At 39.5% G+C, this 16,195-nt stretch overlaps 1 protein-coding gene across 1 annotated transcript; it reads right to left on the bottom strand.

Moving 5' to 3' along the window:
• Positions 1-2,688: 2,688 nt before the first annotated feature.
• LOC123371453 (matrix metalloproteinase-27-like) lies at positions 2,689-10,336 on the bottom strand. The gene is made up of 10 exons (XM_045019097.1): positions 10,199-10,336; positions 9,595-9,833; positions 8,851-8,999; positions 8,625-8,753; positions 6,563-6,724; positions 6,281-6,401; positions 5,280-5,410; positions 4,467-4,626; positions 3,299-3,402; positions 2,689-3,044 (listed from the first exon to the last, which is right to left on the bottom strand). The coding sequence occupies exons 1-10, from the start codon at positions 10,313-10,315 to the stop codon at positions 2,944-2,946; spliced, it is 1,413 nt and encodes a 470-aa protein (XP_044875032.1). The 5' UTR covers positions 10,316-10,336; the 3' UTR covers positions 2,689-2,943.
• Positions 10,337-16,195: the final 5,859 nt, after the last annotated feature.

Below are 16,195 nucleotides of genomic sequence, written 5' to 3'. Positions count from 1 at the left end.
CCATCGGCTTAGAGTGGCTACATTAGAGAGCTTACAGCAGCACAGCTGCATCAGTGCAGCTGTGCCACTGTAAACTCTCTAGTGTAGCTGTGCCCTTAGTAACCTCTGTGTGGCCTTCACTGCCAGCATGTAGGAGCAAACCAACCTGGAGGTGATCACAGTTTGGATCACCGTGGCTAGGTCTGTATCTTAGAGGAGAGGATGCCAGCTCCAGGATAGCTGTAAAAGAGGGATAAGGTGTTTTTGGTTTTTGTACAGTGGATATCCAAGGGCAGTAAAGAGTCCATAAGGACTGAATACTAATCTGGCCAGTACCATGGCAACCAGTGGCAGAGGTTTACTCAGGGAGAGGTTTTCTCAGTCACAGCTTCCTCAAAATGTTTTTTCCTTCTTACCAACATTATGTCTGTTATTTGAGTTGAACCTGAGCCAATTCTTATGTTACCCATATTCCAGTTTCAGTCAAACACTGGAGTTGCTGGGGAGAGATACAGCATTGCACATGCTCAATCAGAAGATATAGAGCAAAGTATCATCAGCTATTAATGGTATTGTAGCCCGTAACCTCTCTCCCTGGTCTAACAGCCCTGTTGGACATGTTCCATAGCCATGAGAAGAGCGTTCAGCTAGGCAATCTGACAGATGTGTGCCAGGTCTGAATCCTGACTGGAAATAATCTAAAATGCTGATGGAGAACAGGCACTGCTGGAGTGTCTGAAGAAGACAACTGGTAGTTGGAGATGTTTCCTCTGAGGAAATGTTCCTTGAGTGCTGATATAAATGTCACATTTTTGAAGGTGTCCAGTAAACAAATAGAGGCAACCTCTATCTCATTCACTCGCCATGTCTTTTCAAATCTCATATACCTTTACTCCCTTGCTTAGTCCTTTTCGTGTCTCCCTCCCTCTGTTATTTATTGTTTTAACTTTATGCAACAGGTATGATGAAATTAGCTGCACTGTACTGAATTTTAGCTGTCTTCTTTGATGTGGTTCTGACTATACTGAGGATTTGGGAATCAAGGAGTTAACACACTGAACTGCTTAAGGGCCTCTTTGTTCTGATTGCTTAAATGCAGAGCTTGCAGTTTCCTTTTCTATTGGGAAAACTAACCACAGTGAGTATGAAATTATGGCCTGGGCGAGAAGTTATTGCATATGTCCTGGAACAACAAATTGTGGTGGTGACATTTTTCCTGTTTGTATAAAGTAGATATGTGGGGAAGGGATAAAAAACAACTAAGCTTCAGTAAAAGTTAAAATGAAGTGTGGAGTAATATGATGGTAAGTATCCACTGTGCACACAAACACAACTGTATGGGGTTTGTGTTACTGTGGGAAAGCTGGTGTCAAAGGGGCAATTACTTGCACAGAAGCAGTAGCCAATCAGCTATTAATGCACTGTGGTCCCTTTGAACACACAATAGGAAATGAGACATTTCTTGTCACAAGTTTCTTTCAAATGGGGGTTTCACCCCACCCAAATTCCAAATTACTGTCAAAGCTCCCCACAAAACTGAAATATCGGACCTGACATGTTGCCCCGGGGTACTCTTGAGTGCACCAGACTCTAGGGTCTGTTGAATTTTTATCTCATTTTTAGATGCAATTGGCCAACTGGTGTAATTCAGTGTTGCTCCATTGGCTGCAGTGAGACTAGAACAAGAAGAGAAGTATGAAATTCTGTGGAGCTACACAGAACAAGGGAAAGAAATGTTGGAGCCCTGATTGGCCCCATATTGGGTCAGATTTCCTGATAGCAAACAGATCAATGGGAATGGAGCAGTCACACTTTCATCCCAATATTATTATTTATTATTATCATTATTATATATTTTCATTATTATTATGTTATTTACAGTAGTGCTATGAGTTTCCAGGTAGGGATCAGGATCCCACTGCACTTAGCACTGTGCACACATGTAGTAAAAAGAAACTCCTTATTCCAAAGATGCAATGTGTGATGAAACAAAGATGACAATGCAGGAGAAGGAGGACAAGCCAATATCAATGCAAGCATGTTTTCGCATAGACTAGAACACAGAATAACTTGCCAACTGGTTTTTCTATAGGCATTATTGCACAAGGGTGTCTGAAGGAAACATATGAAGGGAGGATAAGGGAGCGACTTTATGGATTTTTGTGGGGAATTTGTTCCATGCACAAGGGACAGCATGATATAAAGCACACAAGTATTTGAGTTAGAAGTAGACTAATGGGTGGGAAAGACTGGCATTGTTGATGGCACAAAGATTTACATGTGGTAAGATAATGGATTGACTGAACAGAACAGGGCTAAATTGTTAATGGACATAATGTTCTAAGAAGATGACACTGGATGCAAGAGAGTGGGGTGACATGGTTGAAACAACAAGCCAGAGGGTGATTCTGATTTGATACGAGAGGGTGAAGGTTGAAGCAGTCAAGGCCAAAGAGGAGATGATGACAAAGCTAAGACATAAAACAATAAGGGCCTGGGTGAGAGCTTTGGCAATATGGACAGAACAAGGCAGGTGCTTAGAAATGTGGTGAAAGAAAAAGTGAAAAAATTGGGATATATAATTTTAAAATATATTCAGGGTATTTGTGTCAAGTCCTTCAGACCTTTTCTGTTTTAGAAATGTGAAGTGTCATGAGCAGATGGCAGTTAATACCAAGTATAAAACACTTTATTTCCAAGATAGTGGGAAGTCCATTCAGAGTATAAAACACACATGAATATGTCATACTTTGTTATGAAAAGAAATCAAAGACCGTAGCTCTGCTTTGACTGTTGGACATACACTAAATATGAACAATACTGAGATTGTAGACATTCATGAAAAAACAGCCCGTTTGCCTTTCTGAAATACTAGGTGCTTTGATATCATAGTGATGGGCTATTTTATAGAAAGCTAGCTAACTAGAATTTATTTTCTTAAGTTGCATATAATAATATTTAATGTTAACAGTTAAACCAGCTGTTGCTTGTCATCACACGAATAACTCTCTTTGTATTAGGGTCAAACTCCCATTGCTTTGATCCATGGAAAAAGTAGAAGAATCCTAGAAATAAAAGTAAGAGGAATGATTATATTGTACAAGTCGTTTGTAGCTCTGTTTCACAAATAATGCTGGAGACAATAGCAAAATAACATCTTCCATATGCACAGAAAACCTCTTGTTACTTTCTGCTCTTAGCAAGGTAATAATAATAATGGCATATAATGTGACTAATATAATAATGACTAATAATATTTTTAATCCTTCTGAAATTTACAACAGTGCAAATCTTCCACTTGAAAGTTCATTCCATGTACCTTTATGCTGGAAAACAGCATCAACTTTCTTGCCAATTCCTGGAAAATCATCTATTATCTGTCTTGGATAGCCCTTTTCCATGGTTTGACTGCTTTCCTCATACCTGAATGATATAACAGGGTGGAATGGATTTGCAAGAATTTAAGCCCTAATCCTGCAAAGACTTAAGTACATGGTTAACTTTATTCACCAGTAAATACAAACAATAGGAAACCACAGACAACTATAAATTCAACGAACATTGTGTGGCTGACTTGAATCATCAGACTAAGGAAATGCACAATGATGATAAAGCCTCTTTGACTCATACCGTGGTCCTTACTTATTGCAAGGATCTCTGAAGAATGACCAGCTTTGCATAATGGGCCACTCACATGACTAGTTTATTATCTGTCTTATCTGCCTGTATCTTATTTCTCTTCTATTTGGGTGCTAAAAGGCACTCCTGTGAATTAGGGTGAGCAGGGTTTGGCTTAAATGTATTGCAAATCCAATACAAAGCAGATAAATAATGGAGAGTTAAGGACAGTTAGTTTCATTGTACCTATCGGTTCCAGGTTCCATGCTAAGCCATGCTTCCACTGCACCTACCCATGCTACTGTGACTACACAGCTATTTATACTCATGCTCTCTTAACAAGAGCTAACCACGAGTCTGTGTATGTGAGCAGAGGAATCACACGTCCCGCTCATAGAGTAGACATAGGCCTATACTGTGACTCAATTTACTGTTATTTGTACACAAGTTAGAGAAGGTAAAGTCCTGTTGGACCATCCAGTCCATCTCCCTGCCAACAGAGGATTGCTTTGTATAGTACATTTTCTAGTTTTTTGTCCACTTTATTTGTAAAAGTCCCAAGTGTTAAGGCTTCTACCATTTTCCTTGAATACTCTTATTGTCTTGTACAGTGCACCAAAAGAAATCTACATGCAGAGTACTGTATTAACGGTCCTGTTAAACAGATCTTTGAAAGAGAAGCAAAGGTATATTCTTTTCTGAGTTCAGGAGTCATTTAAACAAATGCTTTCCTTGAAAATTAAAATATATTCCTTATTAAAGTGTCCTAGCTGTCTAAATATTTAAAGGGCAAATCTTATCTTTAAATGCTCACATGAAGGTTGCATGGAAGTCAACCAGAAAGCAAAAATTTTAGCCATTGATCTTACCTCCAATACTTGTCACCTACAAAAAAGTCTGTTTTTCCTGAGTTTTTATTTGAAACAGCTGCATCAATTTTCTTAACACTCCTTGGGAAACCCAATGTGTTGATGTTCTTAGGATAACCAGGGAGCACCTGGTACCCACTGATAACCCAGAAATTATTCCCTGTTAAAAACAACAATAAGATTTGTAATGTTTCACCTGTGGTTTATGACAAGTCAAACAAACACAAGTTAGGATAACCAGATGTCCCGATTTTATAGGGACAGTCCCAATTTTGGGGTCTTTTTCTTATATGGGGTCCTATTGCCCCCCACCCCATCCCGATTTTTCACACTTGATGTCTGGTCACCCTAACACAAATGCATTTGCTTAATGGAAGTAACACATGGGCCTGCATGGTAGCAGAATTCAGGAAATCCCATGTAAGAAAAACTAGGTGAAATTTTCTGTTGTTGTTCATTCTATACAGGCCAGGTCTATACAAGACTTACACTGGTGTAGATATATCTCTCAAGGTGTGAGAAATCCATACCCCTGAGAGATGTAGCTATACCAATCTCACCTCTCCCCGCTACTCCCTCCCTCCTCCTGTGAAGACAGCACTAGGTCAAGAGAAGAATTCTTCCATCAACCTACCTATGGCCTCTTGGGGAGGTGGATTACCTACATCAGTGGGAAAATCCTCCCGTTGACATAGGTATTCCAGGTACATAGGTGTTGAGCACAGTGAAACACTACACACCTTGTGCTTTCCTCACATGTCCTCCCAAAAATTACATGTAAGAAGAATTTAGAGAAAATCATACATATTTTACCTTTGAAAAATAGAATCTGATCTTTAATATTTTCATAAGCAGCTTGAATACCAGATGGCAGAGAAGGCCAGAATGTAGAAATTAATTCAAGTTCAACTTCTGAATTACCAGGATAAACTCTCCATATGTGCCTGATTTAAATATGATACAATTTTCACAGTAAATAATAAACCCACATACATTTCTGTATATTCATAAGACTGTAAACAGTGATGGGACTTATAACCTCTTTCTTGTCAAGGGAATCTAGCAGGATACCATGTGCATTCTGTTAATCAGTCAATAATTTCACCATGCCAGAAAGTAAAATATTGGCCATACTGGGAAAGAAAATTCTGTCACTTGCTGCAGTCAAATATCCAAATATGTCAGCTACTTCTAAAAAACCCCTTTTGTTGACTGACGGTCCAACCTTGGTGGTGACTGACTAAGAATATAAGTTAGGACTGGATGAGGGATTGGGTAGTTCCTGTGCCACATTCTAACATGAAAGAATCAGCTAGAGGATCCAGGACACACAAAATAATGAGTCTGATTCTGATCTTCTAACTTATGAGTTCCCGCTGACTGTGGGCTTGTACAGGCATAACTGAGAACCTAATTTGGCCCCAAGAGGTATTACAGAGCATAGCCATTCCTTTGCAAATGATGGCAGCATTTACTTATCTCACAACTCAATTTGACCATCTGCTTATTTTGGAATGAATCATAGACTTTGCTGGGCCTGAGATATTTTCTGGGAAAGACAAGCAACTCTTGCCAGAGGACTCACTTCACCTCTAGTATAAATGTAGGCGAGTTTTTAAATAGCTTCACTGTTAACAATAAAACATCTCTTATTTCTGTGGGTTATTAATTCTGAAATCTCCTTTTCTTTCTTTCAATCCATCTATCTATGGTGCTGATCACTGGCGCACGTTGTTGCATTCAGTCATTAAGAAATAACGTAAACGAAATGTCCAAACAAAGGTTAATGTCATTTGAAGAGGGACGGGGTTTACCTGTCTTTAAAAAACATGACTTCTCTGCGCAGTGTAGTGATAGCATCGAAAGACACCATAGGGTCACAGGTTTTAGGTGCTCTGGGTCTGGCTGGCTCATCCGGGGTGTTAGGAGAGGGTCCTAGGGAAAGCAGTTTAAAAAGAATATACCAAAATGTGTGGGGATAGTCATGTATTTCACACACAGAGGAACAATATGGAACTATAATTAGTTTTAAATGATTTCACTTTGTTTGAGATATTGTTTGTTTCTGTTTTTTTGAGGAGATGGATTCTACTCACCGTAAATGGCCTGTATACCATTAATGTCATCCGGGGAGAGCAGGAATTCAGTGGGGTTGATGTAGGCATAATTTGGGAACATCAAGGCTCCACGGTCAGTGGAATGTGAGAGACCCAATGCGTGGCCAAACTCATGAGCAGCGACCAGAAACAAGTTGAACCCTAAAAAAAGCATAGGTGCAAGACAGCTTAGACATATTTGTGTCTACAGGCTTGCAACTGGGAAGTCCAGCTTACTGCTCAAAACAAAAGTGCTATAGAGGATCTTAATGGTTCTATGGCCTCGCAGTATATACCTGAAACAACTGGTTCTGGGATATAGTATGAAACATGTTATATAAACAAAGCGGTCGGGGATTAAATTTTGCCAGCGCTGTCCAAAGCGGAGCTCTGGTAAATATTTTCAAACCTGTGGGGCGAGCCCTTGTGCAACCCACGGGGCTGAAGCCCTGAGCCCCAGCATGCCCCATAGGGTTAAAGCCCCGAGATTCCCCCACTCTGCAGCTGAAACCTGGAGCCCTGAATAAGAGGAATGGGGTGGGGGTAGGTGCTCCAGGAAATCATCTATGAGAATTTAAGCCCTGAAGGCAATGTTCTTCCAGAGTCAAGAAGGGAGTGGCTGTTTGGCTCTTTCCTGTAGTTGTTGAAACTAGGTGAGCTGAATGAGTAGGTAGCTGGAGGTGAGCGTGGGAGCAGTTTTGATGAATTGCCAGGAAAGGCTTTCCAATTTACTTACCCCTGATTGTATCGTGATTCAGAACTATCAATAGTAGGAGGACTAGAAAAGAGAAATACTCATATTTATGCCTGAGGCACTAAATTATTGTTCTAGGGGACTTTCTTCCCTGCACACATGGTACACACAGTTTGGGCAGGAAATATATATAATATATATATATAAAAATAGCGTTGACTCAATGTTTTCCCTTTTATAAATAGAATTTTTCTAGGTCCATGGTTTATTTAAAATATTCCCCAATAAAACACATCAGACAAAGATAGCTCTGTTTTCACTCTGATTTAATGTCAGCTCAACAAACAGGAGAAATTAGATTTGCTCAGTTATCTTGATACTTATAGTTATCAATGCAGTATCTGAGTGCCTCACAGACATTAATAGATTTAGCTTCACAAACCCCTTGTGAGCTAAAGAGGAATTGTTATCTCTCCTTTAAAGATGAAAAACTGAGGTCCAGATTTGTCAAGTGACTTGCCCGATACCACAAGTCTGTGGCAGAGCAGTGAATTGAACCTAGATCTCCTGAGCATGGCTGGCTGGAAAACAATAATTCCATTTTGCAAACAAAATGTGAGGTTTGGACATTTCTTTTTGTTCCATTGAGGAATGAAAGCAAGACTTTCTGAAACTTTTCACTGAAGGGGAGGAATGGAAGAAGAGAGAGAGGGAAAAGAGAGTGGGCCATCCTTGAAAATTCAATAGCCCAGTGGTTTGGACACTCACCTATATATGAGAGACCTGGATTCAAGTCCCTACTCTGCCTGGTGTGGAACATAAGAAAAGGACTAGGAAATTGTATTGGAACTAAGGGGTGAATGTGAGTTCCTCCAGAGGATTCTGGGAGTTTAACCTCTTTCACAATTTCCTATGGCTCCCCAGGGAATTCCAAAAGGCTTTTTGAAATATCCCAGAAACCACTACTTGAGGGAGCTATGCTGGAAACTGTGTGATAGGTACTGCAGAAATGTACTCCAGCTCTTGTGTGGACATGGGTCAAAACTGCAGTGGCCCCTATTGCTACAGCATTAGCAAGGACACACTATACTGCTGGTACTTAAGAGAATGCTATATTTACCATTGGTTCCATCCTATAGTGTAGACAAGGCCAAATTTGTATATCTGCTGTCAGTCACTGTGGATACCCCAATCTAAACAAACCAGGTTGCTCAGGAGAAGTATGTACCCTTCTGCTACAATCTTTTTGAAGCAGGACTATGAAAGAAATTTGAGGATGATCTTTAATATCCTAATTATTTTTAACATTAACATTGTACTACAATAAGGTATCATTAACACGTAGTACAAGAGACCTTCTTGACCTACCAGCAGAGCCTTCTGTCCAGTGTTCATCTTCATCAAAGTGGACATCCCCTCCAATACCATTGCCAGGTGGAAAGGCATGGCCAAGAACACCAAGGGGTCCATCAAAATAACGGGGACAGCGACCATGAGCTAAACAGGAATTTGTTGAAAAAAAATTAGAGCGCCATATCTTTGCTGTAGGAAACAATATAAATTCATCTTACCAGTTCCATAGTTATTACAGTACCTCCAGTCCCAAAAGCAATCATTATGTCTGCTATCCCTTTATAAATCCTAGTGAAAGTCAGTGGGGACACAGTGCTCCACACTTTAAGTGCCTTCTGGATTGCTTTATCCACATCAGATTGTGTCATATCTGGAGTGTAATTCACAATTCTGTAGGAATAAAGAAACAGATGCATATGCTGTAATAATAAAACGTATGGTTTATCTAGAGAGTTTATTCAGCAATGACAGCATATTGTACTAGAAGATACAAAAAGAGGCCTGACCAATGATCCTTGAGCATTCAAAACTCACTTTGGATTCTGTGTGCCACGAATGTGATAACTTGTTTTTTCCATCTCTAATATTTATAATACTAATGTTCTATCATATATATCTGACCTCTGTCAAAATGGCTGCTGTTCAACAGATCTTCTCCTTGGGCGCATTGAAAGTCATATCTACTGACTTTGGAGACAATATTAAGTTGCCAGTGATTACATCATTTGAAGACAATAGGGGTGTAACGAGCATAAGTGAGGATCATATTTGGCCTACAGAATCTTTACTAGAAATTATGTCCGAGAGGTAAAGTAGACTCCCTGAGTCCAGGGTGTATTTGCATGACTGGCAGGGTTAACTGAGCACACTTGCTATGAAAGTTTTTTAAAAGAAAATAAATAAGGATACCCGCAGGATAATTTTTTAGCTACTTTTCAGATGAGAACCACATTTTAAACACAAGAAAAAATTGCATAGATATTACCTGTATGTCAGTTGTTTTTTTTTCCATCCTGGGAGAATGAAACCATACTGTCCGACATCAGGAACTCCACACCTGGGCTTCTGCATCACTTCCAAAGTCTCAGGATCTGGCTTTCCGGTCACTTCCAACCCAAAAAATTCTTGCATTTTTTGGATTTTTTCAACCATGGGGCTAGTGCTCCTTCTCCATGCTAGATGCTCTGGATCTGGTTGAAGCTCATAAAATTTCTCTAGATACTCCTGACAAATAAATAAATAAATAAATGCTACAACTTTTTTTTAGATCTTAAAAAAATTACCTTAGGACCACTATTATTCATACACTATGCTTTCATGCCTCTGATTTCCATGTGCTCCAGCAGCTGTTTGTCTTAGGAATCTGGCTAAATAGAAACAGACCACACGTTCCATTTTTTTAATCACTTGACAATTCCTACTCATGATGATTTTTATTCGTTTTAGCAAAGTGCGCTTAAAAGATCTGTGTCTGGTTGTGCAGGGAATTCTCATGGGATAACAATGTCTTGACCAATTCAAACATGCAGATGCTTTAAAATCTAAACGGAAAGGGCTCAGTGCATCTTATATTCAGAAAATGAAGTTACCTGTACAAGCTGCATATTTTCTCCTTCATTGTTTTTTTCTGGAAACACAGGAAAAGCATAAGAAAATGCCACATATAGTAACAGCAAAAATGGAAGGCTCTTCATTCTTATCCTCATTCCTGCCTTAGCGTAACAAGAGTCAGGCTCTGCTTTCGGTATACATGTCTTTCAGGCTTCTCAGTTTATATGGTTAATAGGGTGTTTCATAAAGTCTGCTGTAGAATGACTCACAGTTTAACATGCTTTAATTAGCAACAGATATCATATAACACAAGATGGGAAGACACAAAACAAGTTAACTAATACCATCTGATTGTGCAACCATTTGAAGACCGTAAATACTGGAGATGATTGTGAAATTTTTGATTAAAGTTTTTAATCAAACTTGGGGGGTGTTCTCTCTTTGCAAGTAGGCTCAAAACTGGTAAGTTCCAGCAAAACGATTCTATTTTGATGAATCTGCATTTTTGATTAAAGTTTTTAATCAAAAAAGCTGATTCGTCAAAATGGAATCGTTTTGCTGGAACATACGAACTTTGAGCCGACTTGCCAGGAGAGAACACCACCCCCCCTTTCCCTTGAATATCTAGGTGGTTAAGCCATTTACTTTGCTTATAGGAATTCCAGGTCCAAGTTTCCGATTTGTCTGATTTCAAACCAGGAATTTGAACCTGGGTATTTCAATTCCCAGCTGAGTGCTTTAAGCCCTGGGCTACTGGCAAGTGAAACTCAATTTGTCCTATTGAAGTTGTTCCACTTTGTATAAATATTTATTGGAACAGGGATTTGAATATCCAGACAGCCAACATTCCCATCCAAGCTCTTGTCATCTTATGTGTTGATTACTGCAACATGCTGCTCTTCTTGGGTCTTAACAAATGTGACCTTGCCCCACTCACATCCATTTAGAATGCTGCTACAAAGAGCATTTTCCTAGCCTATTGGATTGACCATGTGTCAAGGCTGATTCCCCACTCTGGCACTTCAAGTGCAGAAGGTGGGGGCCCACAAGGATTCTAAAAATTAATCCTGGCCACTCCAGGTTTGTATTACATTCCCAAGGTTACAGCTTCTCTCTGACCTTGGCTTGGTAAACCCTGCTACCACCCAAATGCAAAACCCCCTTGGGACCCAGGAAGGTACACTTGGGAATTCCTCCTTGTGGGGTACCCTTTCATCCCACCTCTGGGGAAGAGCTGAGAAAGAAAACAAAGGAAATTAGCTGTTGCTACCAGCTAATCAAACAACATGCACAAACCTCTTAGGACACCAAAAACCCAATCTTGTTCTTAAAAAAGATAAATTTGATTAAAAACAAAAAGAAAGGAAATACATCTGAAACTTAGGCTTTTTGCTAGATCTTAAAAGAAACAATTACAAAAATTAAGCATCAAGACAGCTCTCTTGAGGTTCAGCTTAAAGGTTACAAGCAAAACAAAAGCATCTGGGGTTAGCACAGAGGAGTCCACAAGCCTTACAGAAAATAAAAGAAATAAACCTAATCACGTCTTTCCAGACATTTCCTAATCTACTTACATATTTGGGTAGTTCTAGGTATAATCTGATGATTTCCATACCTGGCAAAAATCTATTTACGGCATAGTCATAGCCCTGACTTTGCTCTGTTCCCTCTCTCCGGAGAACAACTACAGAACAACAAAGGGAAAGCTTTCCACACAATTTTAAAATGTTCTAGCCTTCCCATTGGCTCTTTTGGTCAGGTGCCTACTCTCTTTCCTTTGAAGCTGGTCCAATAAAAGATATTATGCCACCCACCTTGTCTCTCTTCCTATCATCTCTCTTTTGTAATTGAGCTGTCAATAGGCCCATTATATCAGCCTCCCATTGCCCACTTGCAATGCCCACTTATCATAGTGTCTAGGAGCCTTAGGCATGGACCCTATTGCACTAGGTGCTGTGGGAACACAGAACAAAAAACCGTCCCTGCCCCAAGGAGCTTACAATTTAAGTATATGACAAGAGATGACAGATGACTAAGACAGGCAGATGTGGGAGTGCAAGAAAACAATGAGACAACATTGCTCAGCACCGTAGGCTGGGTCTCATGTGAGTACTCTGTCTGTCTGTCTGTCTATCTATTTCATTTAATCAAAATGGTTTCACAACTTAGTTCGTCATTTTAACCACATTCCTCACAGGACACTAATCTCTGAGTAGTTTAGAAGAAGGGACATTTCAGGGATCACACAAACCGTAACAAATTAGAGCCTGAACCTGTCAGGGGCTGAATTGCGCCTAGTCCCATTGGTGTCCATGGGAGCTGAGAGGGTTCAGAACTTCTCAGGAGCTGCAGAGCCTCTGACAGGATAGCACTCGTCATTTGCAAAATAACTTGTGACAAATATCCTCCGTGTCTGGCTGTGTCATTCTGAGGAAACGCTTGGTTTCATGTTTGTTGCTTCACTGTCCTTTTCAGCTAGCATCTGAGGAAGTCAGTGGATGATGGACAAAATCCCAGTTTCATTGTATAACATTGTTTGCTGAGCAGTTTCTATTGTTACTTAACCTCAATGTGAAAACCTGCTCTATTATTATTAATTGATGTTATGATAGCACTTAAGGACTCAAGTTCAGATTGGGGGTCCATTATGCTAGATCAGTAACTTCCAACCTGAGGGCCTCAAAACTCTGAACTGTTGCCCTTGAAGATGGCTATGTTCATAAGAAAATGAGTCTTTAACTATTCATGGAGGCTGTGTTTCTTCAGCTGCGCTTTCTATTTATAAGTTAAAGTTTATTAGATTAATAGATTTTAAGGCCAGAGGGGACCATTGTGATCATCTCGTCTGACCTCCTGGAGAACACAGTCCATAGAATTAATGATTCTTGCATCAAGCACATAACTTATGGTTGAGCAAGAGCCTCCCTTTTATACAAGTATTCAAAACTGAATTACTGTCAAGATTTGAATTAGCCCTGTAGCTACAGGGAGGAGGTAGGGACATCACCTCCCCACTTTCTCCCTTATAGCATTAGCAGCAGCTCTGGTGTGAGATGGGAGTGATCTGAGAAGCTGCTGTTTCCACTCCACTATGGTTTCTCATCAACTCCTCCACTGGTTGCCTGTTGCATGGCAGGGGAGGGAAGAGACAGTATTCCATAGCCTGCTTTCCTGCCATTCTATGGGAACCCCAAGAAGAGCAGGGTAGAAGCCTATGAGAGCACCTAGTAAGGGATGACTCCTCTACCCCACCCCCCATGACAGGCTAGCAGAGGACAAAAAGAGTAGAAATGTAAACCAGCAACCAGTTATAGCTCCTTGATTCTTTGTGTCAGAGCTACCTCAATAGTGCTCTAATCTGTGCTAGCCTGCTGTGGTCCCAGTAGCTGGGTACATAGCAACATGTATACTAAAAACCAAAACACCCTAACAAAACAAGATGCCACTGCACACACTTCTCCCCAGTATGTTGCCTGTATCTGCAGCTGCCCAGAGAGGACCAGAATCAGACTATGCTGTGAGTGAACCTTATTTCAGTATCAGAAAATTAGTTAAAACAACAATTAAATAAATGGAGTTATCCTATCTCCTAGAACTGGAAGGGACCTTGAAAGGTCATTGAGTTCAGCCCCCTGCCTTTACTAGCAGGACCAAGTACTGATTTTGCCCCAGATCCCTAAGTGGCCCCCTCAAGGATTAAACTCACAATCTTGGATTTAGCAGGCCAATGGTCAAACCACTGAGCTATCCCTCCCCCCAAAAAGCACCTAAATGAACTTGATGTGATAGGGACAAATGAATATGAATTCTGCAAAAGAAAATCATGCCACTCCAATCTACTAGAATTTTGTGGGTATAGTCAACAAATACTGGATAATGGAGAAATGGTTGGAACAATTTATTTGAACTTTCACAAAACTTTTGGCAAAATCCCTCCTAAGAGACCCTTCAGGAATTGAAGTAGTGAGTGGCTGAGAGTTAAAGTACTATCATAGGTTGGATTTGACTAAGACAGAAAACAAAGAGTAAGAATAAATGGCTAATATTCATCATGGAAAGGGTTAACAGAGGGGTGCCCAAAGTTCTATAGTAGGACCAGTGATGTTTGTTTATTAATGATCTGGAAAGGGTGTGTGTGTGTGGTGGGGGGCGGGGTGCTTGTGATTTGGTAGAACTTGCACAACACAAAATTATTTATGCTAGTCAAGACTAAAAAAGACTGTCAGGCACATGAGAAGGACTTTTCAATGCTAGAAAAATAGGCACCGAAGTGGCAGATGAAAGTAATTGTGGACCAGTACAAAGTAGCATAAAAAAAGAACTGTTGACAAATTATCCTGCATTGGAATAAATAATTCCACACACAGATAGATTCTGGAATCCTGGTTCCACTAAAATCAGTGGAAGTTTTGTTATTGACTTCAGTGAGGCCAGGATTTGATCCCTGGCCAGCATTACTGGCAGTGCAATGCTAATCTCTTCTCAGTGTGAAGTAGTGGCCAAAAAAATTAAATAAAATATTAGGGTGCATAAAAACAAGATGGAAACTAATATGGAAAAATATAATATATGATAAATCAATTGTTAAATATGTACGTGGGTTAACATGCGGTATTTGTGTTTGAAATCCAGAAAGTAAGACAATTTTGAACTGAGTTGATACTTTAGTAAGCAGGTAACAGCTTACATTTCTGAGTTTTTAAAATAACTTTTGGTTAATCGTTAATGAGATTTTTTAATAATATTTGTTGGTCTATGGTTGATTTGCAAATTGTTGAAGACCTCTATTAAGGATCCATAGTTAGACCTAAATCAACTCCTCAGAACAGGAGAGAAACAGGATTAAAATAAATTTACATCTTTGTGATAAAGGGCTTTGGTTTATTGCAGTTTGATAAGTTTTTATGTCCTATGTCAAATTAATTCATTAATGTTTTTACATGCTTACATATCACCATCTTCGTTTTGATTTCTGTAATGTCCTTTTTATCTCTAAATTCTATTTTGATTAATGAAAAATCTATAAGAATTATTTTAATATGAAACTCAACAGATCCTTGAGGAACATACTATAGATAGCCGAGTAAATAAAATTACTTAACCAATGTGTGTTTTACTCACTTAATGGTACTGTTCTCACAGGAAGAAGAGCATCCATATTTTACAGTGTAGTTTAAAAAATTATAACCCTCATGCTTCAGGACACATGGCAGTCCCTAGATGCCTGAGATTAGATAGAAATTCATCTTAAGTGCAACTTATTCCATAAATGAGACTGGGTACCAGACTACATGAATCACTACTTTGATTTGGTAGAGTAGTTCCTACATGTCATGTTTATTAGTAGAACTGGTAGAATACTGCAAATACAGCAAGTGTTCCCTCAAATGCTGAATGGCTGTTCATTTTCACTATTTGCTAGCATTCGTGTGAAAGGTTTCACTCCTATCCAGGAGGAGTGGCTATTCTTTGTATGAATACGCATACCCCATGCAAAGAAAAGTATGCATCTAAACAAGAATATTTGCTATTTATTCATCATCTGGTATTCATTACTCTTCCATTCTAGAAATTACATATGCAGTTTTGAGGACAACTATATCATAGAAACATCATCTGCACCCCAGTATTGTAGAAATAGGCTCTGGGCAACTAGGTTTGCCTGAATTCACTATTTTCTTGGCTTTTCTGTGAGATCTTCTTCTCCTATTGCTTTATGTGTGTCCAGAGCTTAGATCCCATCACAGTTCTGTTTTCCAACTGTATCAAGTTTAAGCTACTTGTTCTCCCTTTCATGGCTCTGAACATCTCTGTTTCACCTTACTTGAAAATGAATGGATGAATGTGTAATATGTAGGTGGCTATAAAGCATCAGGCTCTCCAGTTATGTTGCCATTTTGTTTTCTATTTTTAAAATGTGGATTCTCTTAGGAATTAATTCTGGGCGGTAAATGTTCCTGAATGTAGAAGGAGTAATGCAGCTCCACTGTATGACAAAAAGCATGACATGAAGCATCAGAGAAGCAGAGCTCAGC

This window comes from Mauremys mutica, chromosome 1 (assembly GCF_020497125.1).
Source record: "Mauremys mutica isolate MM-2020 ecotype Southern chromosome 1, ASM2049712v1, whole genome shotgun sequence".
NCBI lineage: Eukaryota > Metazoa > Chordata > Testudines > Geoemydidae > Mauremys > Mauremys mutica.
Note: the sequence above shows the minus strand (reverse complement) of the source record. Positions and strands in the feature narration are given on the sequence as shown.

Bases quoted from the DNA above. Each gene is read 5' to 3' on its own strand.
- LOC123371453 (XM_045019097.1), bottom strand. From the start codon at position 10,315: ATGAGGATAAGAATGAAGAGCCTTCCATTTTTGCTGTTACTATATGTG. The intron at 8,754-8,850 runs GTACTGTAATAA...ATTCCTGTTTAG, and splicing joins GATTGCTTTTGGGACTGGAG to CTCATGGTCGCTGTCCCCGT. The intron at 5,411-6,280 runs GTAAACCCCGTC...TATTTAAATCAG, and splicing joins GTCATGTTTTTTAAAGACAG to GCACATATGGAGAGTTTATC.